This window comes from Argentina anserina, chromosome 5 (genome assembly GCF_933775445.1).
Source record: "Argentina anserina chromosome 5, drPotAnse1.1, whole genome shotgun sequence".
Classification (NCBI taxonomy): domain Eukaryota; kingdom Viridiplantae; phylum Streptophyta; class Magnoliopsida; order Rosales; family Rosaceae; genus Argentina; species Argentina anserina.
In genome coordinates, this window is record NC_065876.1 from 5,362,937 (window position 1) to 5,386,556 (window position 23,620).

Below are 23,620 nucleotides of genomic sequence, written 5' to 3' on the forward strand. Positions count from 1 at the left end.
TAATGCCAGAAAACAAAGAAACGGAATAAGAAAACTGAAGAAAGCAACTTGACAACGGTACACACGTGGACACTGCTCACATCAGCATCGCAGTGAAATATTTATTTTGCTCAATAAAAGTATGTTTTGGTTTTGTTTATGAGAAGTGAGAACAAGAGGTTTTCTTTCTTTCTTTAATTTGGCCAAAAAGCCACAAACTTGGCTCACTTTTCTCTCCAAAACTCACACGCACAAACACTCCTGTGTCTTCACTAAGCAAACAGAAAGCAGCAAATCAAAGAAAGATTGCTCCTTCTATCATCATCATCATCATCATCTTCTTCTTCTTCTTCTTCTTCAAATCCCATAGTCTCTGAAATGGGTGGGGTTACTTCATCCATGGCTGCAAAGCTTGCTTTTTTCCCACCAAACCCACCTTCCTACAAGGTCATTAAGGACAACCCAACTGGGCTCTTGCTCATGGACGCTTTTCCGCACCGTGAAAACGTCGACGTTTTGAAGTTTCCGACCCGCCGCGGCAATGAGATCGTCGCCGTCTATGTCCGCCACCCAATGGCTTCCACCACCGTGCTGTATTCTCATGGCAACGCTACTGATATAGGCCAGATGTATGAGCTCTTCATTGAATTGAGTATTCACCTGCGTGTTAATCTCATGGGGTAAGCTAATTTTGAATACCGTTTACTCCAAATTTGAGTTTCATTGTGTCTGTGATTGGTTATTGTGTTCTGTAGAGTGTTTGTTGGTGATTTTGTAATGTATCCATTTGAGAATTTTGGCTAAGTTTGCTGTGTGTTTTGATTGGATTGGGGACTGTGCAAAATTCTAGTGTTTGTTCTGTTGACATGAGTTGTGAACTCGTCCAAGGAGTGCTTCAGTTATTGAAATTGTTGTGTTGTTATATCTGGACTGAAGCTAAGGAACTTGATTATTCTTGTCTGATATTATGTGCGAATTGTTTGGGTCTGTACTTTGATTAGGAGCCCACAAATGTTTGATTCGGAGATATCTGATCACTGGTTTTAGCAGTGAAGTTCAAAGCTTTTTCGATCTTGGTAGAGTTGGATTGCCATTTAGAGATAAACAGGAGGTTTGCGACTGGTGGTGTTTGTTGTCATTTTGGGATTTGATTGTAAAGTGGATGAACTGCTTGCTTGGGACCGGGTGATAGGTAGATATTTTAAGTGTTATGGTTAGGGAAGCATGAAAGTTTCAACTAATACTGTTCACAGTTAAGGCGATGGTTATAATGTGATTATAAAACGTACCTGTCATGTTGTCTGAAGATTCTTTAAGCCCCTGGGAAGTTAGGTAGCATGGGTTTTATATATTGTACTAAGTTCTTTTATTTAGCCTCACATCATGTCATGTCAAGAGACGGTCCTGCCTAAAATAGCACACTCAATTGATACTATTCATCAATTTAACATGAACGGTCTCAAACTCAAATGTGTTACAATGTATTTTTTTATTTTTTTTAATGTATTATGTATCTTTTAATTTATATACTATCATTTAATTGCAATTTACTTTTATAAATTGAATAAATGTATTATGAAAAATTAACACTTGAAATTTATTTCATAAAAATTTAAATTACATGAAATTTAACTAATAAAAATAAAAATTATCTTATAATGAAATATTACTTTTTATCTTATTTCATAAAAATTTGAATTAAAATTACATGACAACTTAACTAATTTAAATTTCATAAATTATATTTAATGGTTAAAAAAATACAAATTTGAATTAAAATTACATGACAACTTAACTAATTTAAATTTCATAAATTATATTTAATGGTTAAAAAATACTAGTACATAATTATTCAGTGTATCATCTGATATATTCGAATAATAGTCATTTGCATGCATTTTAATTATACTTATTTCCGGAAGCAAAGTTGAAAATTACTCGTTATATTTTAAATGATTATTATTTGTCGTTTTTATTTGTAATTTAGTTAAAAATTATTAGTTTTAATAAGTGATTAATTTTTATTGGTTCATTAAAAATGATTAGTTTTATATCGGTAGTGTTGTTGTATATTTTTTAAGCTATTACATTAAAAAAATACAAGTTTAATTCACGTTTAGTGTTGTAGTATATTATTTCAACAAAGAAAAATACAATTTTCTTTTTCAAATAATGAAATATATATATATATATATATTCACTAAAAATGTTGTTATGTATTTATGAAATTATTCACCAAATCAACAATAAAAAATAGTTTTAGAGGCGGGATCCACGTGTTCTAGTGTGCCATGAGCTATTTTTGGTCCTTTCGGGCTACTTCTAGCACACTTTTGTGGCACACTAGCCTAAGGGTTGGAGACGAAATGTGCTACAATTGGGGAATTGTGGCAGAATAGCCCATGGATTGGAGATGACCTTAGAGGCTAGCCATGAAGGTGAAGGTCTTTTGGCATTCAAAATTTTAATATATTGCCCACACCCAAAATACTGGTTGTCTCCCGTACCTGGGTTTCAGCTAGAATTGTATTATCGATTTGGATTATCCTTCCAAGTTGAGTAGCATTGTTCTTTTGATGGGTAATGTGCTATGCCAGACACTCAGAGTTATAAGTCCCTTGTATTCTTTGGGAAACTGGAAATAGATGTCTCTAGGATTGTCAAAAATGTGCACAGCCTTTGCATTTTTGTTGTCAAATCCCTTTGTTTCATTGGAGTATTTTAGTAAATGATACTGAATCAACCTCTAATACATATTTGCTACTCCAGATTCTATTTCTTCTAATTGATCATATTCAGTTTCTTTTGCAGCTTCGTATGTTTTATTAGCAATTAAGTAGGCAGATTATGCAAAAACTAAAGCCAGAAGATACATTTTTAAGAGACTTTATTTTATAAGTTGCATGAGAAAGATTCTGAACCTTATTATTTGAACATGTGCAGGTATGATTACTCTGGGTATGGGCAGTCAACAGGCAAGGTAACTGCAGCGTGAATCATGAATTTATTGTGATTTACTCTAATAGAAATGTTCGCTGACACTAGTTTGTATGCCTTTCGGCAGCCAAGTGAACATAATACTTATGCAGATATTGAAGCTGCATATAATTGTCTTGAAGAGAGGTATGGTGCGAAGCAGGAGAACATAATCCTCTACGGTCAATCTGTCGGAAGTGGTCCTACTGTTGATCTTGCTGTCCGTTTGCCCCAACTAAGAGCCATTGTTCTGCATAGCCCGATATTATCAGGGTTAAGAGTCATGTATTCTGTGAAGCGCAGTTATTGGTTTGATATCTACAAGGTGAGTCCTTAGTATGACGACCATTATCAGTATTCTATCTAGAGAATATTGATGCTTGTGTATCTGACTGGAGCTGATTGTCATTATTATGTGCAGAACATTGATAAGATTCCTCTGGTGAAATGTCCTGTGCTGGTAATACATGTAAGTACTCAGATCTGTAATCCTGCATTTTGTTCTGTTGCTTTTCTCTACACCTGTGACAGAAGGTTTTATTTCAAGTTTTGCAATAGGATAAACATGCATTCAAAAGTTCATTCTCATGCGGAGGTGATCGATGTGAGCTGAAAGTGTACATGTTTCTGATTGTTATTCTTCTACAGGGAACATGTGATGAAGTAGTTGACTGTTCTCACGGCAAGCAACTTTGGCTACTTTGCCAAGAGAAATACGAACCTCTATGGCTCAAAGGTGGAAATCACTGCAATTTGGAACTCTTTCCGGAATATATTAGACATCTCAACAAGTTCATAACCACTGTTGAAAAAGCGCCTCCACGCAAGTTGAGTTCAAGGAAAAGCACGGACTGTGTGGAACGTCCTAGGCGCAGTGTTGAATATCCTAGGCACAGTGTTGATTACTATGAGCTTCCAAGGAAGAGTACTGACAAGAGAGAAAAATCGAGGAAAAGCACCGATAGAAGACCTGAAAAGCTGAAACTTAATGAGTACAAGTTAAATAACAGTGACAAGCTAGAGAAGTTTAGGATCTCTGATGATCAGATAGAGAGGTCCCGAAGGAGCGTCGAATACCATCATGGGAGAACATCTAGGAGAGGCATTGACCATCAGCTAGAAAAACCTAGGATCAGTGTCAACTGGCTGGACAGAATTCGAGCTGGGTAAATCTATGATGAAGACTTGGATATGATGAATTGGCATTGTTGGGGGATAGAAGCTTAGAACAAAAACGGAGATGTGGACATTATTCGGGGTCTAACTTAAGTCTTAAGAGTTTAGGACTTTAGGTTCAGCAAGAGTGTGGTTTAAGGATGTTAGTCTTTGTTGTTTTCTTTTAGTTTTCACTTGTTAACTGTGACATTGGCTTGTAGAGTTTGATATAGTGTTGGGTGTTATTGATTGTTAATGAAGTAGACTCTAACCTCGTTGGTTTTTTTTCATCATCGATAAAAGTCAGATAATGGAGAAATGTTTGCAAATTAACTCGGTTCTTCTCTAATCATTTAATCATGTAATTAATTTCCATTCTATCTTTTTTTTTTTTTTTCATTTGTCTGTAAAACGACGTCGTTTGGGTTAATTATAGCTCGTCTCCTTCCTCAGTCCAAACTCTGCGCCTCAAAATCAAATAAAGTCCAAACTCTCAACGAAAAGCTCCCAACTTTGATCTCTCTCTAGGTTTTACTCAAACCCTAATCCCAATCCAATTCCCCCTCTCACTAATTCCCAGTCACATTCGCAAAGCCACAATTTCACAGCAAAAATCAAATTCCCTGTTCTCCGAGGCGAACGATCACCGTCACCGCCGTGTTCACATCCCGGAATCGCCCCCGGGACATGATCGCTTCCTCCGACTCGAAACGAATATGTAAGTAGAGGTGTCAGTACTAGCGGTTCGGATTTTTTGGTTGTGGTGAAAATTTTGGGTGGTTGTGATTGATGAAGACGATGAATTTGGTGCAGGTCTCAGGATGAGGTTGCTAGGAGAGCGATTAGGCACGCGCTGAAGGCTCTGCGGAAGCGGCATTTGCTTGAAGAAGGTGCTCATGCTCCGGCGTACACCGCTCTCGCCAATCCCATTGCTCATCAGGTGACTCATCTTAGGGTTTTGATCATTGATGAAGTTTCCGAAGCTCCGAAAATTTTGATTGTGTGACAAGCCTTGTGTTAATTGGCTTTGTATTGGGATGATTACAGTTGTGGATTGTGATTGTGTTGTTGTAGGGATCAGAATGGAAGGAGAAGGCGGAGACGTTGGAGCTCGAGCTTCAGCAGTGCTACAAGGCTCAATCTCGGCTGTCGGAGCAGCTTGTGGTGGAAGTAGCAGAGTCCAGGTCTTCAAAAGCTCTACTCGAGGAGAAAGAGGCAGCGATTACGGATCAGCTGAACGAGCTGACGCAAAAGAGGTAAGCTGTAGGGCTTTGTGTTACTTGTAATAGCAAGGGTGATGCTTTTTGATGGATCAAAGGTTGTGTGTGATTGAATTGTGATATATAATATACTTGTTTGCAGGGATGAGTGCTCTCAGTTGAAGGCGGAGTTAGAGAAGAAGACTGAAGCTCTAGAGTTGGTTATGAGTGAGAACAATGAGATACGGGCGCAGCTAGAAGAAATGTCTGTTAGAGCCAAGAATGCCGAAGCTGAAACTAAGGTGTTAATTGACCGTTGGATGTTGGAAAAGATGAAGGATGCTGAACGCCTAAATGAGGTGCTGTCTATGATTGTTATCAATTGAAGTTTGGTTTGGATATTGTAGATGTTTGCTGCAAGGCGTGATATATACTAACTGTGTTGATGGTTCTCAATTCCTCCTTCGTTTGGTATTGGATAACCATGTCAATTTATGTTTATTTACATAGATATACCAATTTATACTTTAGATATCGCATGAGCTAACTCCTTAAACTCCAGTATATATTGTTATCATCTGACATAGAGCCTCAACAAAGAATGTGTGATTTCCATATAGCATTTCATCAGCTAAATCATCTAAATGGTGGTATTAATTTGCTTATACAAAACAATATATCATCTGTGAGTAGATATGCCAATTTATACTTTAGATATCGCATGAGGCTAACTCCTTAAACTCCAGTATATATTGTTATCATTTGACACAGAGCCTCAACAAAGAATATGTGATTCCCATATAACATTTCACCAGCTAAATCATCTAAATGGTGGTATCAATTTGTTTATACAGAACAATATATCGTCTGTGAGTACGTATCGAGAGAGGGTTGAAGTTCTTTGGTTATCTAAAGAGAGTTTTTTGTCAAATATTTTCCGCCTCTTTTAAATAGTGTGTACTCATGTGATGTTTACTTCATTCAGGCAAATGCCCTATATGAAGACATGCTTGAGCGGATCAAGGTCAGCGGTTTACAAACACTTGCCAGGCAGCAAGTAGATGGTGTGGTCCGCCAAAGTGAAGAAGGTGCTGAATACTTTGTGGAGTCAACCAATCCCTCTACATGCAAGAACAGAGTCAATGCCCATGATGGCGGCTGTGCTTCCATATTATTCGAGTACAATTCAGGTAAATTGATCTCTGGTGGACAAGATGGGACAATTAAAAAGTGGGATACAAGTACAGGGGCTTTGACTAATACACTCCATGGTTGCATTGGTTCTGTTATTGATCTTTCCATTACCCATGATAATAAATATATCATAGCAGCAAGTAGTTCGAACAAATTGTATGTGTGGGATGCTAACTCAGGGAGGGTTCAACATACTCTCACGGGTCACACAGATAAAGTGTGTGCTGTAGATGTCAGCAAGTTCTCAAGTCGACACATTGTTAGTGCAGCTTATGATCGTACCATAAAGGTTTGGGATTTGCAGAAAGGCTACTGCACAAACACAATTATTTTCCCCAAATACTGCAATGCTCTCTGTTTCAGCATGGATGAACAGACCATTTGCTCAGGTCATGTGGATGGAAATCTTCGACTTTGGGATATTCATAAAGGGAAGCTGCTCAATGAAGTGGCTGCACACTCAAGTGCGGTAACCTCTATATCCTTGTCGCGAAGTGGCAACATGATATTGACCAGTGGGAGGGACAACGTGCATCACCTTTTTGATATGAGAACCCTAGAAGTTTGTGGGACGTTGAGAGGAAACAGAGTAGCATCCAACTGGAGCAGATCTTGTATCAGTCCTGATGACCAATATGTTGCAGCTGGATCTGCTGATGGTGCTGTCTACATCTGGTCTATAGCCAAAGCTGACATTGTGAGTACCCTGAAGGAGCACACAAACTCTGTCCTCTGCTGCTCATGGAGTGGACATGGATTACCTCTAGCTTCTGCAGACAAGAATGGAGTCATTTGTACTTGGACTTGATGAGTAAAATATGTGAATGATAACTTCATCTTTGTTTCCACAAGAAACTCTGTACATATTGTATAAAATTTGATTAGTCTGGTGTAGATATTGATGCATTCCTATTTCAGCCCTTGTGTGCATTCTTCTCTGTTGCGCGCATACACAAGTCTTGAATAAATTGTCGCCAACAATTATTTTCCTTGTGGGTTGCAGTGGAATTTGTTTCTGTTCATTTTCAAGACCAAATCTGTTAACGTACTAAAAGAAATACCAAAATTTTGACGTCTTTCGGGAAATACTCACAGTAACTTTATTTTATCCAAGGAAGTTAATTATCAACTCCGTGTCCAAATGGTTCCGATTCTCTCGACCCAACTTAAGATTCGGATATGACCCGTTTTGAATAAGTAGTAAATGAGCTTTTGTCTCAGTGGTCTGTATAACCTGAAAACCCCAAAGCAGAGAAAGAAGAAGAGAAGCTCTCAAGATGGTGAAGGTCCTAACCTACTTTGGCATGACTTTGGGAGCTTTCGTTTTCTGGCAAACCATGGATAAAGTCCACGTCTGGATCGCTTTGCATCAGGACGAGAAGGTAAACTTCCCCTTGTTCCCTACTCAAATTGAAATTGGACTGAGAATTTGGTCGTTTTTGAAGATCACATTTGGAATTCGATTCGGTTTCAGCATTAAAATCCCAAACAATGAAATGGGCTACTGCTAGATTGTTCATTTCTTTATTGAAAATCTGATCTTTTGGGTAGGATAGAGTGGAATTTGGGGATTAGGTTTTCAAATGTGATTTTCTTCAAAAAAAGGTTGATGTCATCTGTGATTCTGATAAGTAATGTTGTCTCTCAACCAAATGCAATCATGCAGTTAAAAGCTGTACGCGGTTTAACTGCTTGACATCCTTGAGTCATCACTCGTCTTGAGCCAATTCTTTTGTTCTCTGATATAACAGTACCTATATCCTCAGGCCTGTGCTGCTAGCGAACGTTTCATGCATCAGAACATACCCTAGTTTTTAACTCTGTTTAGGATATTCAACCTCTGCAAGCAATAACGGGTGCTTGTTTTTCATATTTTAACGTCATCCATTTCGCTTTTATCCATTGTCAAAATTAAGCAAAGACACATCTTTGAATTGTTTACTGAACTCTATTGCTTGCAATGTGGTCTAGATGCTGGGTTTTTAAATAATGTGGAAATAACCCCGTCATTCTTTTAGAAAGTACAAGCTTGTCATTTGTCAAGTAGGTAGGGAGTACTGGATTATGGACTTACCCAAAAGTGCTGCTCTGTATAAGAGTTTTGTTGAGACATTTTGCATAAGAAAAAAAAATTATGTTACTGATCCTACTAATAATATATATTAAGAATGTATGACAAGACAATCCTACAGAATTCCTACTAAAGTTTTCTTAGCTGAAAGGCACATCGTTGCTGATATTTTGCTCCTCAACCTCTGGTCCTTAGAATGATCCGTTCAATTGATTTACCTCGTATTCAGCAGAAAACAATAAAATCCAGTTTTCACAAAAACTGTATAGTAAAACTAAAGCATATATTTCCACAAACTAGTTGTCTTTTATTTAGCAAGAAGTCATCATCGAGCCTGAGAACACAAATGATTCATCATCCAATATAAGTTTCAGAATCTTAGGTAAATGAAATTCAACATGGCTAGCTAATGATTATCAAGGTTCTCCATCTTTGCTATGATATGATAAAAAGTCCATCAGGTAGTGTTTAGCAGATAGATAATGCAGCTAGATTAACCAAGTATCATAAGTTCATGGATATATATTTAACCACCCTTGATGCTCACACCCTAGCAAATAACGGAAAACTCCCTCAGATGAACTTTTAAGCTTTGTGTTTTTCCTTCAATCAGAAACCAGTTCGTTCGCATCAACCAAATTGCCATAGTTCTTCAAAGACAGCAAGCTCCCAGTATAACTCACGAGGTACGTAAACACCCTACCCGATGGAGGTGAAAATAACTTCACAGGAGTAGACCTTAAATCCAGAAAACTCTTACGAAGCATTCCGGAAACTGCTCGATGATAGCAGAAATATATGCCATGCTCCCATTCACCGCAAGTAGCAACTTCCGGTAGTCTAAACCCACAGAACGTTTCGACATCTACAACATACTATAGCATCCCAACTTTTCTCTCATAATCTTTTAACATCCGTATCTCAATGCTGCTCTTATTTAACGATGGAGAGTGGCCGAAAGGGTCAAAGAGCCTCTGAAAGTACGCAAATGAATTTTGCTCGTCAAATCCAAAGAGGGAGGCATAGGAGTCCCAACCGAACTCTTCTTTGGTGATGTCAAAACAAAGTATACGGCTCCTCCCTTCAATTTGTGTAAGCCAATGCACATCATTACATGCAGGCACACCGCGCTTGTAGAACCTGAAGTCATCTGGAGGAACTGAGGATATCTCACGCCATGAGCAATTCAAGTACATGTGCCACGAGCTTTTGTGTACTTAAACAACCTAATGTGCCCACACGAACAATCTTCACCTCGAGATCGTTAGTATTCTTATCGACTCCCATGCCATAGAAACAAGTTTCGAATTCGAAGGTTCTGTAAGTTGTTGGATGTTGCTACTTGTTGGGAGCCTTACAACCTTCCTTCTCCTTAGAGGATTGACTATAAGGCAGTGTTCCTCGTCATGCAGTTGAAAGCCAAACAAGTTGCGGAAGACAAAACACAATCGCTGGCTCGATAGGTTGAGTTTATATTTGCCTCTTTTCAGGGTGCTGCAGACGCACTTAACCGTTTGCAAGGAAAGAACATCTGAATTAGCTTTGTGACCATTGGACATAAGTTGAGGGACTTCAGCAGGAGCTACATTATCTGCTAGTGAGCAATTCTGCAGTGTAATGAGAGAGTGGTCGTCAATGGTGCTTAACAAGGCCTTAGACACACATCCAAGGCGAAAGATTGATTTTGAGGGCAGTTTCGAAAGAATTTTGACCAAGATAGGCTGTGGTAAGTCTTCCATCACAACTAGCTTTGCTGTGTTGTGGTTGTTGCAGCACTGCCTCTTCTTTTTTTTTGGTCCCAGACTCCATTCTTCTTTCACCCTAAACTCTAATCTAAGCTTGATTACCTTTTGTTCCAGCAGATCCCTACCGAGATCCCTTCTCTTCCTGTTAGGTAGTAATGCAGACCATGATGAATACGTACCCTAATATATCTCAAAAATGAACTACATAATAAATAAAGAAATGCACTGAACTTCACGAAAAATGAAGGCAAGTAGCTAGCTAGCTTCACTTTAATTTGTTTACGGACATACAAAGAGGCAATTAGGTTAGATCCAGGGTTCAATTCGATCCCTATCTTGTTTAAGAAACAAAAAAGATCGTAGAAACTGAGTAATTTCCTACAAATAGTAGAAGCTAAGTCAAGTCAAGGAATGATAGAAGGCAGCACAAGGCCTTCCCAGAGGTCACCTATTCTAATATTACTCCCCTTCAAGTGATTTTAGCTAGAGTTCTGATTGTGCTTACCTCTCAACCAAGAAAAAAAGAGGTTATGATTTCTTAGAATTATCTCATGTTATTCATTGTCTAAGAAACACTTTGTTATGTTTACCAAATTCTTGAGACTTAAGGCATCAAAGCTGAGAATCAAAATATTTTGTAATTAGGAAAGCATTCATGCCATTAGTGATTTGTCACTGTTTTCAATTCCAAATAACTATCTCACTAAAAGTTGGAGCAAGATATATATATTTTTCATTTTATAATACTCAAAAAAACAGTTTATTTCAAAAGGTGAGTCATTTGACAACAATTTACTCAGTTGGTTATATATACATGCATATTGTTCAAGCAGCACTATGTCAAGCTGTAGTGTGTGCCGGAACATCAATCTCGATATTTTCTTTCAATCCAGAAGCTGACTCTTTAGATTGTTCCAATTTGTTAAGGGCAGAAGCGGATGCATTGATGCACACAAGTGGATCTCATAAGTAGTTCTTTGAAAGTATCAAAAGGTACTAGGTTATTAAAATATGTGATTTTAAGTTAATTTTAGTATGTTATGGATCTAAATTTTGTCGACAAGTAAAGTTATTTTCTAATAAACCCAAAATAATTGCAATTGCACCCCAAATTTATTCATGAGTTCGTCCCTAATTTTGTTGCTTTTAATTTCTACATTTACATAATTTTCAATCGGAACTTCAGAATCAAATAAAATTAGAAGTTGATTGTAGATTCGAAGAGAAAAAGAAAAGTACCTCTAGAGTGAGACTGATATTTGGATTCAGATCGGATTAGAGCATAAATAAATGAAAAATGCAGCTTAACGAGGGAAATAAATTTACCGACCACCATTCATTTGCTCATCTTGTGCCCACCCTTCTAAATTGTCATGTGTCCAATTGCTCAATTATTATCTAAATATGAGTTGAAAAAAGACACATGACATGAGTTTAAAAGTGTGGGCACAAGGTGAGCAAATAAAAGGTAGTCGACAAATTTGCTTCCGCGCTCAATGAGAAAAATGACGACTACTCCGATGCGAAAGAAAATGCGATTTGTTTTCTTTTCTTTATATGATTTATTGTCTTAAAAACTCTTACCTTTTATCACTCTGCTAACGTTTTTACCTCATCCATCAGTTATTGAGTTGGGAGTTTGAATCCTCATGACTTCTTCTTTTTTGTAAACCGAAGGATAGTGTAACTCTCTTACCCAACCTCTTCCTAGCTGAGTTGGTGATTAGTGAAATTTGAACCCAGTACCGCCACTCACCAAATTGATTAACTTTTAGATAAAAGATAGGAGGTGATTAGCTAAAACCATTACTAGTTGTGTCATTCGTGTCAGTTGTGTGAATGTGCAAAGATTATATTTTCATGCATGTGAAAGCAATTACGAATATGTATTACATGTCACATCAAATGTTGATTGCCCACCATATTTGTTGAATCATGGAACTTCAAGGCTCTTATGTAGATATCCAAAGGCAAAATACCAGTTAGAGGACTTTTGGTGCCTATAATACAAGTTCATAAAGCCTAGCTCTCTGCTTTTTCCAGATGAAGAAGTGACTAGTTACCAACACACTACGCTAACATGTCCTAGTGAAAACTCCCACAAGAAACGCCTTAGAACTGCTGCTACTAATTATGACGCTTAGACCTTAAGGAACTGTAAGCATCACAATTTGTGTTTCCATATTGTCACCTAACCTTTAATGCCTATGGCATTACTCACATAATTGGCGACCCATAATCCTTATCAAAGCAACTGGAAGAGAAACTCTCCGATAAGGCGTCACCCGTTCTAGAACTAAAGATTCCGTACCTAAAAACATTCAAGATTTGCATATTACAAAATCCAAACACGCTTACTTTGTTTTAAATTGAAGCGATTTCTTGTTGGACAGTCGAACAAATCTGTTGGATACATAGTGGAACAAATTTGTATTTAACTATGCTGACAGACTCAAAACATGATACTCTTAATCAACTATAGAATACCTTATGGTACTATGCGACAGACTCAAAACTGAAAACTTTTCTATGCCAACAAACACAAAAATGGCCTATTTCTGAGAACAAAGGAGTTGATTTCAGTCACAATGTCAGTATACTCGGGTCACTCTGCAGGGTTTCAGTTAAAGATGGAAGCAGTTACCAACTTCTCACCACTTTGTAAAACCACTTGCAAAATAATCGTGGCTAAAAGGCTCCATCCATGCCACCCAAGCTTCCTCATCTTCCTCTACACTCTTTCATGCCATAACGTGTTGGAGATGTAATCCAGAAAGCTCGACGAATTTAATCCCCACAATCTTTAACTGCTAAAACTTTCAAGCCATTTATGAACCCAGCTTACTGATATAAGGCATTGCTTGTGTAACAAAACCAAAACCAATTCGCACACCTTTTACTTCAATCATCACAGACCACATCAGATATCTGCCTCCATTATTTGAAGTTGTTCATATCCACAAGGAACCCTGTGTCCTACTCAATTTATTGTTCTTGTTTTGTCATAATCCCTTCTCCTTCATATATTGTCACTCTATATAAACCAGCACTGGGGATTCGATATATTCTCATCCAATAGTGTTCAACAGTCCTAGAGAAATGGAAATGAAGATGTGTCTTTTGTTTGCTGCTCTTTCACTTGCTTTGGTGATTGGGGTGGCTGAGAGCTTTGATTACCATGAGAGAGACTTAGCCTCCGAGGACAGCTTGTGGGATCTGTACGAGAGGTGGAGGAGCCACCACACTGTCTCGAGGAGCCTCGATGAGAAGCACAAGCGGTTCAATGTGTTCAAGGAGAATGTCAAGCATGTCCACAACACCAACAAAGAAGACAAACCTTATAAGCTGAAGCTGAACAAGTTTGCGGACATGACCAACCATGAGTTCAGGAGCGGTTATGCTGGCTCCAAAGTTAAGCATCACAGGATGCTCCAAGGGCAGCGAAGCGGTGAGGGGGCCTTCAGGTACGAGAATGTTGATCGTGTCCCGGCATCTGTTGACTGGAGAAAGAACGGTGCTGTCACACCAGTTAAGGATCAAGGCCAATGTGGTAAGCAATATTTTCTGCGTGACTGCCACAAGCTCTACCGCACGACCCCATCCTTCAACAATAACGTGAATATAAAGTGAATAAGCTAACGTTTTTCGTTACCATTTGATGATATTATGCAGGTAGTTGCTGGGCGTTTTCAACTGTTGTAGCTGTTGAGGGCATCAACCAAATTAAGACAAAGAACCTTGTTTCACTGTCGGAACAAGAGTTGGTTGACTGTGACAATGAACAGAATCAAGGATGCAATGGGGGGCTAATGGAAGTGGCGTTTGAAATCATCAAACAAAAGGGAGGCCTTACGACTGAGACAAACTATCCTTACAGAGCTACTGATTCAAACTGCAATTCTGCAAAGGTAAAATGGATTTCATGCATTACTTTTCAGGAAACATCTATTCAACACTTAAGGGACAACCCTTTGCAGAAGAAAATGTGATGACAAGGATAAACCAAAATATGCCGTTGCAGGAAAACAGTCCGGTAGTATCAATTGATGGCCACGAGTCAGTGCCTGCTAATAATGAAGATGCATTGCTCAAAGCAGCTGCAAACCAACCTCTCTCTGTTGCAATAGACGCCGGAGGTCCTGATTTTCAATTTTATTCAGAGGTAAACTTGCTAATAACAAACTATATTTAATTTGCTACATCAAATAAAAGTAGGGAAGCTAGTTACAAGTTGGACATCTGAAGCCGACTATGATTGGCAGGGAGTATATAATGGACAATGTGGCACTGAGCTAGATCATGGAGTCGCAATTGTGGGATACGGAACAACACTTGATGGAACCAAGTATTGGATAGTCAAGAATTCTTGGGGCCCCGAGTGGGGAGAGAAGGGTTACATAAGGATGGCTCGAGGCATCGCTCAGAAGGAGGGGAAATGTGGAATAGCAATGGAGGCCTCATACCCCATCAAGAACTCTTCAACAAATCCTACCGGACCACCTACCTCCTACCCCAAGGATGAACTCTAGACAAATGGCAGATGATTCACAATTTACTTTAGCTTTTCTGATGTTCTTCTGTTATAGCATAAAGTTTCAGGACTCCTGGCCTCATGATCAAAAAATATTTTCACAGAATTGGATGTACTTCTAAGATCTGTAGCTTGTGATTTATGCAATTATATTTTCAAATCAATGCATTTGGAAAGTCTACCACATCATATTCTTACTTTCTACAAAGGATGACAGTGCACATTAGGGCTGAGACCGGTACGGTTCGGTTCGGGATTCGGTCGATACCGATACCGATACCGATACCTATAATTTATTCAGTTTCGGTTTCGGTTCGGGATTGTAAATTTGAAACTTAATACCGAACCGAACCTGTACATATCGATTCGGGATGGGTTCGGTTCGGTAAAATTGTACACTTTTACATGTATTTCTATCTATTTATAACTATTAGCTAATGTAAATTAATATTCCAAGTCTTTAAAAGTACAATGTAGACCTAAAAAACTAAAAACAATATTGAAAATGCATATATTTAATATATTTTATACATTCGGTACAAATTATACATATACCGAATCGTACCGTTCATACTTTCTACAAAGGATGACAGCGCACATTAGGACTGGGACCGGTACGGTTCGGTTCGGGATTCGGCCAATACCGATACCGATAATTTATTCGGTTTCAGTTTCGGTTCAGGATTGTAAATTTGAAACTTAATACCGAACCGAACCTGTACATATCGATTCGGGATGGGTTCGGTTCGGTAAAATTGTACATTTTTGCATGTATTTCTATCTATTTATAACTATTAGCTAATGTAAATTAATATTCCAAGTCTTTAAAAGTACAATGTAGACCTAAAAAACTAAAAACAATATTGAAAATGCATATATTTAATATATTTTATACATTCGGTACGAATTATACATATACCGAATCGTACCGTTTATAAAATTTCGGTATTAAGTTCGGTACGGGACGAAGACATTTTACCGATTCGTCCCGACCCGTCGGTATTCAGTACGGGACGGTCGGTTTTAGTACCAACTCCCACCCCTAGACTGCACATAATGAAAGAGAAGCTAGAACTCTCATACAAACTATATGACAAAAAGTTATATATATGTATAAATACAGCATATCATTTGCACATATAATATGAGAATTGTACCACCGAAAAAATTTCACATTGTGGATTCAATTATGATGTGAATACATTCATTTGTTCATTTGACTTTACCTTGGTCCCTTGAGCTTAATTGCATAAATGAACTGGTATAGTATTTATTTTACATAGTAAGTAAACCAGCAAAGAGTTTGATCATTACACAATGCATTAGTTTCTCAACCATAGCATCTAATAGGATCATTACAACCCTTTTGAGCAGATTGTTTATTGCCATTACTTCCTCCTTTCTCCAGATATTGCTGATGGTACTCCTCTGCCCTGTAAAACCTCTTTGCTAGAAGAATCTCTGTCACCACCCTCTTGTCCTTAAACTCCTTCTGCTTTGCTTCCTTCGATTCCTCAGCTAGACGGGCCTGCGTTTCGTTGTAGTAGTAGATTCCCGATCGATATTGAGTTCCCACATCTCCACCCTAACACATAAGTTAATCCATCAAATTATAGTATATCAATATACTACTGTCCCAAGCCTTCTAACATTACACATCAGTTCTTAAATCTAAATGTTACAAAATAGCTTCTTCCCAAGATCAGTTGCACAGTAAAAGCATGCTTTTGATTCACCAATATGATCAATAGTGAAAGTGCTTCAACTCCAAAGAAGCACTTTTGCACCTTCAAAGAGCCCACAAGAGTTTTTTTCACCAACAGTCCTTCAACTCTGGTGTACCTACCAATGTGATACCTCAACTCTTAATCGTACCAATGTGATACACAGACTCTAGTATTGCTATCATTGAAGTACTTCCATCAGTTTTTTTCAACTTCTCCGTCATCTTGGTGACGTGGCAAGTACGTGAGGCCCACAAAGAGGGTTAAAAGACAAAATTAACCCCATCTGAGAGGAGCAATGTTTTTCCCGCCCTTTACCTTGAGAAAGACAACCAACAATTCCAATTTTGGCGCCAATTTTCCCTCCCTACTCCTTAATTTGTGTCTCTTATCTAAACTAAAGAACTACAATCTGATAAAACCTAGATCAATCTCATTTTCTATTTTTACCCTAGCACTTGTTAAACTAACAGAATAAATATAGAAATTTATATGGAACATCTCATTTCCACAATCTCATAAGAATATAGAAACACATAACTTAACGAAATTCAAATACATGTTTAAGTACCATTAGTTACCACCTTTTATGTTGATCTTCCATGATTTTTGCTTGTAAGAACTAATGGTACTTAAACATGTATTTGAATTTCGTTAAATTATGCGTTTCTATATTCTTATGAGATTGTGGAAATGAGATGTTCCATATAAATTTATATATTTATTCTGTTAGTTTAACAAGTGCTAGGGTAAAAATAGAAAATGAGATTGATCTAGGTTTTATCAGATTGTGGTCGATTGGTTGGCGGTAGTTCTTTAGTTTAGATAAGAGACACAAATTAAGGAGTAGGGAGGGAAAATTGGCGCCAAAATTGGAATTGTTGGGTGTCTTTCTCAAGGTAAAGGGCGGAAAAAACATTGCTCCTCTCAGATTGGGTTAATTTTGTCTTTTAACCCTCTTTGTGGGCCTCACGTACTTGCCACGTCACCAAGATGACGGAGAAGTTGAAAAAAACTGACGGAAGTACTTCAATGATAGTAATACTAGAGTCTGGGTATCGCATTGGTACGATTAAGAGTTGAAGTATCACATTGGTAGGTACACCAGAATTGAGAGACGGTTAGTGAAAAATACACAAATATGCAAAACCAAAAGCATCCTCCTTTGATCCACTAACATCATTATGAATCATTAACATTAATCACCCATTGACCCATATGCAAATAGTGAAAGTGCTACTTCAACCCCACAAAATCACTTCTACCCACCACTATTAACAAAAGTTGTAACTTTTTCTTTCTGTAATGTGATAAAGATTGAAACTTTAAGCATCAACAAATTCAAATAGGGACAAGAACAGACAAACTGGGTCACCTGACGATTGAGGGTGGTTGGATCATGACGAGACCAAAAGACAGAAAGCAGGTCCGAATATGGGCAGACTTGCGGGTCAAACTGGACCCGAACCACCTCGGAATGGTTGGTGGTTCCGGAGCAGACCAGCCTGTAATTCGGGTCGTGGACGTGGCCTTGGGAGTACCCGACCTTGGTCTTGACCACGCCGACGACCCGCTGGAACCGGAGCTCGGCTCCCCAGAAGCAACCCAACCCGAATTGAGCGAACTCGTGACCCGGGTTATCCGGAGTGTCGGAATCTGGGTCCAGAGCTGGGTTTGTAGTGGAAGCCATTGTGAGTGAGTTCGGAGGAAGACAGAGATGTTGGTTTGGGACTTTATATCGAGAAATGCGATTGGTCTACGAGATTGAATCCACCCGCCAAAGCTAGTCAGATACACAGACCTACTGGTTTGAACGACATGTAGTCTGATCTCTTGGCAGTACCAAGTACATGTAGTTTGACTTCAGCCGTCAGGAATGAAGTGGACGTGCCGGAGTGGTTATCGGGCATGACTAGAAATCATGTGGGCTCTGCCCGCGCAGGTTCGAATCCTACCGACTACTTTCTTCTTAATTCTTCATTTCTTCTTTAATGGGCTACCCCTTAGCCTAATTCTGCTGGGTTTTGTGCTAAACTATGTCTCTACATCTTTTATTCTTTAAACCTTCATGGTAATCTTTCACAACAAGAAAGGCCCTTTTGAAAATTATTTTGGGTAGTGGTGTTACCCTTTGCACTTCTGTGAAGGATATATAATTCATCATTTTCTACTCCAACAATCCAACCACAGAGGTCCATGAGAATGATGAGATGATTCTTTGTTGCATGAGTGCTTAGGACAAATACATTCCTTGTTGCATGCATAAGTGCTTATGACATAAACATTCCTTGTTGCATAAGTGCTTACACATATGGAATCAACCCTTTACTTCGGTTCACCAAAATTAACTTGCCCAAGTATAATTCTATTTACAATTATGAAACACCAATTATTGATTAATGTAGTTCTGTTGGAAAAGTTGGTTCCATAGCTGCCCTAATACTTTTCTTCAAAGTCTAACAAGGCAACGATTTTTTTTTTTGTGAGTATACAACAATAGTAATTAAGATGTCTTTAGTCTTTGACACAGTATCATTAATCATCTGGTAACAACGTCATGCATGGCTGCTGCCTCTTCCTAGCGATCATCCAGTCACTGAGTTTTCATCTTTTTATACACAAGTCGTGGTTCCATTTGTTATTTGTATAAACCTGACCTTGAAGGGGAATAAAGCTCACTGTTAAGGGAGAACAAAGTCTATTGAAGTCGATTTGTACGACTCAATCAATCAGACTCTAGATATGTAGTCATGATACTAAAGATATTAGGGGGACTATAGAAATGTGGAAAAGGTAGCAGCAGCAATGAGACCAATAATGAAAGAAAATATCCCAATGTAGATCAGAAAAGATATGATGTTGAGTCAGGTTGATGCTCTTTCTTTCAAATAACTAGAACACTTGATACATCACGTATCAAAAAAAAAAAACACGATACATAATCACCAAGCAGACCGAGTTGAACATTAGAGACCCATTCCAACTTTGCCTTTTGCTAAAACGAAAGGGAAAGATTGTCGGGGCTCCCATAAATTTTCTATCAGTCTGTAATATTGGGTGTGCTTTAGGCATTTTTGTTTTCGATCAATTTGGAAATGAGACTTGTATTTGCCGGTAATGATTATTTCACCAATTTATTGTCTTAAAAAAGTGATATTTACTTCAAAAATATCTAATTATAATGACTAAATGTTACATGCTCAAAAATGTGTACGGAATTGACATATGAGATTATTTGTAGTTTATGTTATTAAAATAATTTCATTCTGATAATTTTAGAACCTATGATATTTTCCTACCTATTCTCATGGAAGTATGTATTTAAATTTTAGCTAGCTAAAATGTGTACGCGAGCAACACATGCGGTCACATATTGAACAACGGGTCCAACCTCCTGTACTTAATTTTAGTTTGGTAAAAAGTTACAACAACCTCCCGTACTTATTCCACTACTTAGTTCATTTTTAACTCATTTATTTAGTAAGCAGAAAACAATGGTTGCATTAGAAAAAACAACAAAAAGAAGATTCCCAATCACCAACATTAGAATTCGATTGAGCAAATAGACCTGGTCACTTTCGGTTGTTGAGGCTTCGACGTCATGATGTGATACATGTTTACAGGGTTTCTCGACTCCTTCCTCAAAGTAGGGAAATGATCGAGGTGTGGAAAATGTTTCATGTATTTTATTGTTTCTTAGGCTTAAAAATATGACATTCAACTCATACAAACTACAAAGTTTCATTTATACACGATAGGGAGCTTTCTAGCTCTAGTACTAAAGGAGAAAACTTTCGTATCACCGGATTTAGAAATCAAATCGATTACTATACCACATTGCCTCTTCTGAGGTTAATTCTGTTTTGTCTGCGGTGATTCTTGCTTCAGAAACTATGGTTAAAAATGAGAGAGATACTTCACCAAACTAAATACAATCCTTATAACAGCCAACAAATTGCTAATATACATATCAGGAAGATGAACCCAAACTGGACATGATAAAACTGCCCCAATCTTGGTAACAAAACAATGTTCAACCCCACTCTCAAACTGGGGTTGTTTTCCCTCCCAGCCGTTATGTTCATTGAAAAGAAGGGGGTGTAACATATTGGGACAACACTAACCAAAACTCCCACCTCAATATACAAGAGACCAGAGAGACATATTGACATTTGCGGTAAAAAAAAAAATCAAAGATATCGTAGCAATCCATTTTTCATCATCATCACTAACTTGCGGCGAGGTCTTACTATATGCAATTTGAATCATTTGAACACAGTCTGAAGCTTCTAATTGCATGATCACTGCAGTGGCTTCTGGTTTCGCCTAGTTGATCCTCATCTCTCTTCCTCTTGGCCAGAGCCAGCGAAGATATGGCTTTGGCTGATACAACCTTCCTCACCAGCAATTTCCACCTTGCATCATCTCTCTTCTTCTCATGTATCAATTTTAACTTGAACTGCCTGTCATGTTCCGAAAACAAAAATCGAATAAATAAATATCAATGATGGCGGCTAAATAGCTACTTATTCATGATTGAGTTGATGTGCACTACCATAAATTGCCGGTAAAGAAAGTGACAACTAGAAGAACTATAAACCCCACATTTCATGATATTTTATGCAGCCAATTGGTTAAAATCAAGTTGAAGAAAAAAGTCAGAACCCTCTTAATCTTCCTCGACGGCCAAAATTCCTCCCTAGTTTTCATGGCCAAAGATATTTGTTCCCTTGATGGAGATCTCTCACCAATAAAACAAGAGGGTTTGGAAGGGGAAGGCAAAATGCAGACGTTCATTTTCAACTTGAGGTGAACCTAATTCTTGGCTTTAGCCAACCTCCTGTCTCCTTCCTTCCGATTAAAGTATGATGCATGTACGAGCTGTCACAAGTTGATCAATTCATTCATTGAATCTACATAGATCACATGAACACCGTACAAAGCTGTCGACGAGTACATTATGTCGATTCTGGTAATCGATCATATAATACCGTAACATGCCAAACGAACTAATAGGAGAACTATGATTTGGTATGCCATATAGTTTAGCGCTTAAGAAATTATGAATTCATGGCATACTACCCTACATTATAGAGTCCATTTTTCACATTGAGAACATATTAAGATGGGTCGGCAAGGTTTACCCAAAAAAAAAAAGGGTTGGCATGAGTTGGGGTTCCACCACCATTCCCAGAAGATACCTCAGTCGTTGAGTGAGACTCGATGATTTTATTCCCACTATATGAGATTCCAAACCAGAAAATGGCCAACTACTCTAACAAGTGAGGTTTATAATTAGTCTAACTTCAGGTATGCACCAGATTTAAACAAATACTTATGAAAATCAGACCAATTAATTTAGCTCATAAAATTTACTCAAGACACCATACCTACAATTTCTTTCTTTTTCTTTACTCATTAAACTATAGCAACTTAAAGGTTATACTGAAAAGAAATCGGAATAATACCTGCAAAGGGGAACTCGGCAAGAATCGGATTGGTCACACATCGACGAGTGAAGCCTAAGTAGCTGCCACATCCGCTTGCAACGCAAGCAACCACCGTTCACTCTCCTCTTGCAAGTGGCGAAGTGCTGAAACAGGTGCTGAAGCCCTTGGCATGTGCCGAACTTGCTGCACGGCCCTCTCTTCTGACCCGGCTCCATGTCATATGGCCCGACACTGGTGCACCCTTCAGTACATATGTGCTCCAAGCATTCCATTGCCTCACTTAGCTGGAGATACAACCTCTGTTCCTCCCTATGCCTCCTTGTCCTCTTCTTCCTCTGTTGAGAACAAAAACATTTTTGGCCATTAGTGATCAAACTCAAAATAAAATTGGTGAGGTAACTATTACACCAACAAATCAAGGCAACTGTTATTAACTAGTAGTAACTCTATTCGGAAATGTCCGCTAAACAATCCAATTGGTTATACGACAATTATTTACTGCGATACACATGTTTTTGTTAGCTACAACACTAGAAAATGTATCGTACGCACGCGAACACAGACATTAAACACATCAACAGCTGACAGTCGTTAACGAGCAAAGTATAGTCTAGAGTGACAAAATTACCGATTCAGTTTCATCGATGAACTGCAAAATGTCGAGTTCGAGGTAAGGATCATGGTCTTGAACAAATTTCCAGCCTTCAGTTGCCTCCACAGCCTTGAAGTGATTAGCAACCAGCTTCATACACTTGAGGTAGAGATCCGCAGCGTCGCAGAGCCTCGCCAACTGGAGCACATCCACGACATTGTCAACGCTCAAACGTTGACCCAGCTCCTTCGTGCATCTCTGCTTCAGCTGAGGCACCAAGTAGACGTGGGACAGCGCCAGCAGATGGATCGCGTACTTCTCCATGTGCTCCTCCGTGCATCTGCACCGTAAGGGCATTTCCGTCAATAAACATATACTAAAGAAAATCTAATATACCGAATTAAGTTAAAACGCGCCACGTGTAGTGTGGTGGTGAAATGGACGGCTGTAGTATTGTAATTTGAAGGGGGAAAAACGTATTGGACTGGAGAAAGCGGGAAAACGACGAGTCGGCGACGAACCTTGAGGAGTAGAGGAAGCGGGTGAAGGCGACGACGGCGTCACTTGGGACGCCGAGGATGGGGATGACTCTCTCGGATCTGCGGTGCTTACGTGGCCGATCTATTATGTTTTCCAGCACCGGCGACACCGACGCCTGATAATTCGGAAATTAAAGAAAGATAAATAAGATACTTATCAACAGAATTCAGTTTTACGTTGTGGAAATGACGAGAGAGGGATTGAGGAGCTTACCAGAACGGAAGAGTGGGCCGGGATGCGAACAGCGTCGCGGGTCAGGATGTGGATATCGGGTTCGGGCAGCTCTCGGGGCACGGATTTGGCGGGTGATGTGGCGGGACAGAGGTCGTCGGAGAGGTTGGTTGTTGGGGTATGATGGTTGGTTTCCATTTGGAGAGAGCGAGTGAGACGGAGATGTGAAGAGAAATGGAGACGGAAATATAGCGAATGAGAGACGGAGATACGAGAAAGGAAGAGGGAGTCTT

At 38.7% G+C, this 23,620-nt stretch overlaps 6 protein-coding genes and 1 non-coding gene across 7 annotated transcripts; 5 read left to right on the plus strand and 2 right to left on the minus strand.

Moving 5' to 3' along the window:
• Nucleotides 1–290: 290 nt before the first annotated feature.
• LOC126795089 (uncharacterized) lies at nucleotides 291–4,131 on the plus strand. Its single transcript, XM_050521913.1, has 5 exons — nucleotides 291–659; nucleotides 2,923–2,959; nucleotides 3,044–3,280; nucleotides 3,377–3,424; nucleotides 3,604–4,131. Exons 1-5 carry the CDS (start codon nucleotides 358–360, stop codon nucleotides 4,123–4,125), a joined length of 1,146 nt encoding a protein of 381 aa, XP_050377870.1. The 5' UTR covers nucleotides 291–357; the 3' UTR covers nucleotides 4,126–4,131.
• Nucleotides 4,132–4,602: 471 nt separating this feature from the next.
• Nucleotides 4,603–7,485, plus strand: LOC126795031 (autophagy-related protein 16). The gene is made up of 5 exons (XM_050521842.1): nucleotides 4,603–4,828; nucleotides 4,924–5,050; nucleotides 5,185–5,366; nucleotides 5,473–5,668; nucleotides 6,295–7,485. Coding segments are annotated over exons 1-5 (1,524 nt in total). The 5' UTR covers nucleotides 4,603–4,826; the 3' UTR covers nucleotides 7,312–7,485.
• A 174-nt stretch (nucleotides 7,486–7,659) lies between these two features.
• Nucleotides 7,660–9,798, plus strand: LOC126795087 (uncharacterized). Its single transcript, XM_050521911.1, has one exon. The coding sequence runs from the start codon at nucleotides 7,781–7,783 to the stop codon at nucleotides 8,012–8,014; it is 234 nt and encodes a 77-aa protein (XP_050377868.1). The 5' UTR covers nucleotides 7,660–7,780; the 3' UTR covers nucleotides 8,015–9,798.
• A 3,000-nt stretch (nucleotides 9,799–12,798) lies between these two features.
• Nucleotides 12,799–14,999, plus strand: LOC126795053 (vignain). Its single transcript, XM_050521868.1, has 4 exons — nucleotides 12,799–13,869; nucleotides 13,992–14,227; nucleotides 14,341–14,481; nucleotides 14,582–14,999. The coding sequence occupies exons 1-4, from the start codon at nucleotides 13,419–13,421 to the stop codon at nucleotides 14,846–14,848; spliced, it is 1,095 nt and encodes a 364-aa protein (XP_050377825.1). The 5' UTR covers nucleotides 12,799–13,418; the 3' UTR covers nucleotides 14,849–14,999.
• Nucleotides 15,000–16,083: 1,084 nt separating this feature from the next.
• LOC126795077 (peptide methionine sulfoxide reductase) lies at nucleotides 16,084–18,336 on the minus strand. Its single transcript, XM_050521900.1, has 2 exons — nucleotides 17,950–18,336; nucleotides 16,084–16,435 (listed from the first exon to the last, which is right to left on the minus strand). The coding sequence occupies exons 1-2, from the start codon at nucleotides 18,262–18,264 to the stop codon at nucleotides 16,181–16,183; spliced, it is 570 nt and encodes a 189-aa protein (XP_050377857.1). The 5' UTR covers nucleotides 18,265–18,336; the 3' UTR covers nucleotides 16,084–16,180.
• A 119-nt stretch (nucleotides 18,337–18,455) lies between these two features.
• Nucleotides 18,456–18,537, plus strand: TRNAS-AGA (transfer RNA serine (anticodon AGA)). Its single transcript has one exon. It is a non-coding gene; the product is annotated as a tRNA-Ser (tRNA).
• Nucleotides 18,538–20,490: 1,953 nt separating this feature from the next.
• On the minus strand, nucleotides 20,491–23,619 carry LOC126795052 (BTB/POZ and TAZ domain-containing protein 1). Its single transcript, XM_050521867.1, has 5 exons — nucleotides 23,370–23,619; nucleotides 23,138–23,271; nucleotides 22,653–22,956; nucleotides 22,043–22,359; nucleotides 20,491–21,037 (listed from the first exon to the last, which is right to left on the minus strand). Exons 1-5 carry the CDS (start codon nucleotides 23,523–23,525, stop codon nucleotides 20,824–20,826), a joined length of 1,125 nt encoding a protein of 374 aa, XP_050377824.1. The 5' UTR covers nucleotides 23,526–23,619; the 3' UTR covers nucleotides 20,491–20,823.
• Nucleotide 23,620: the final 1 nt, after the last annotated feature.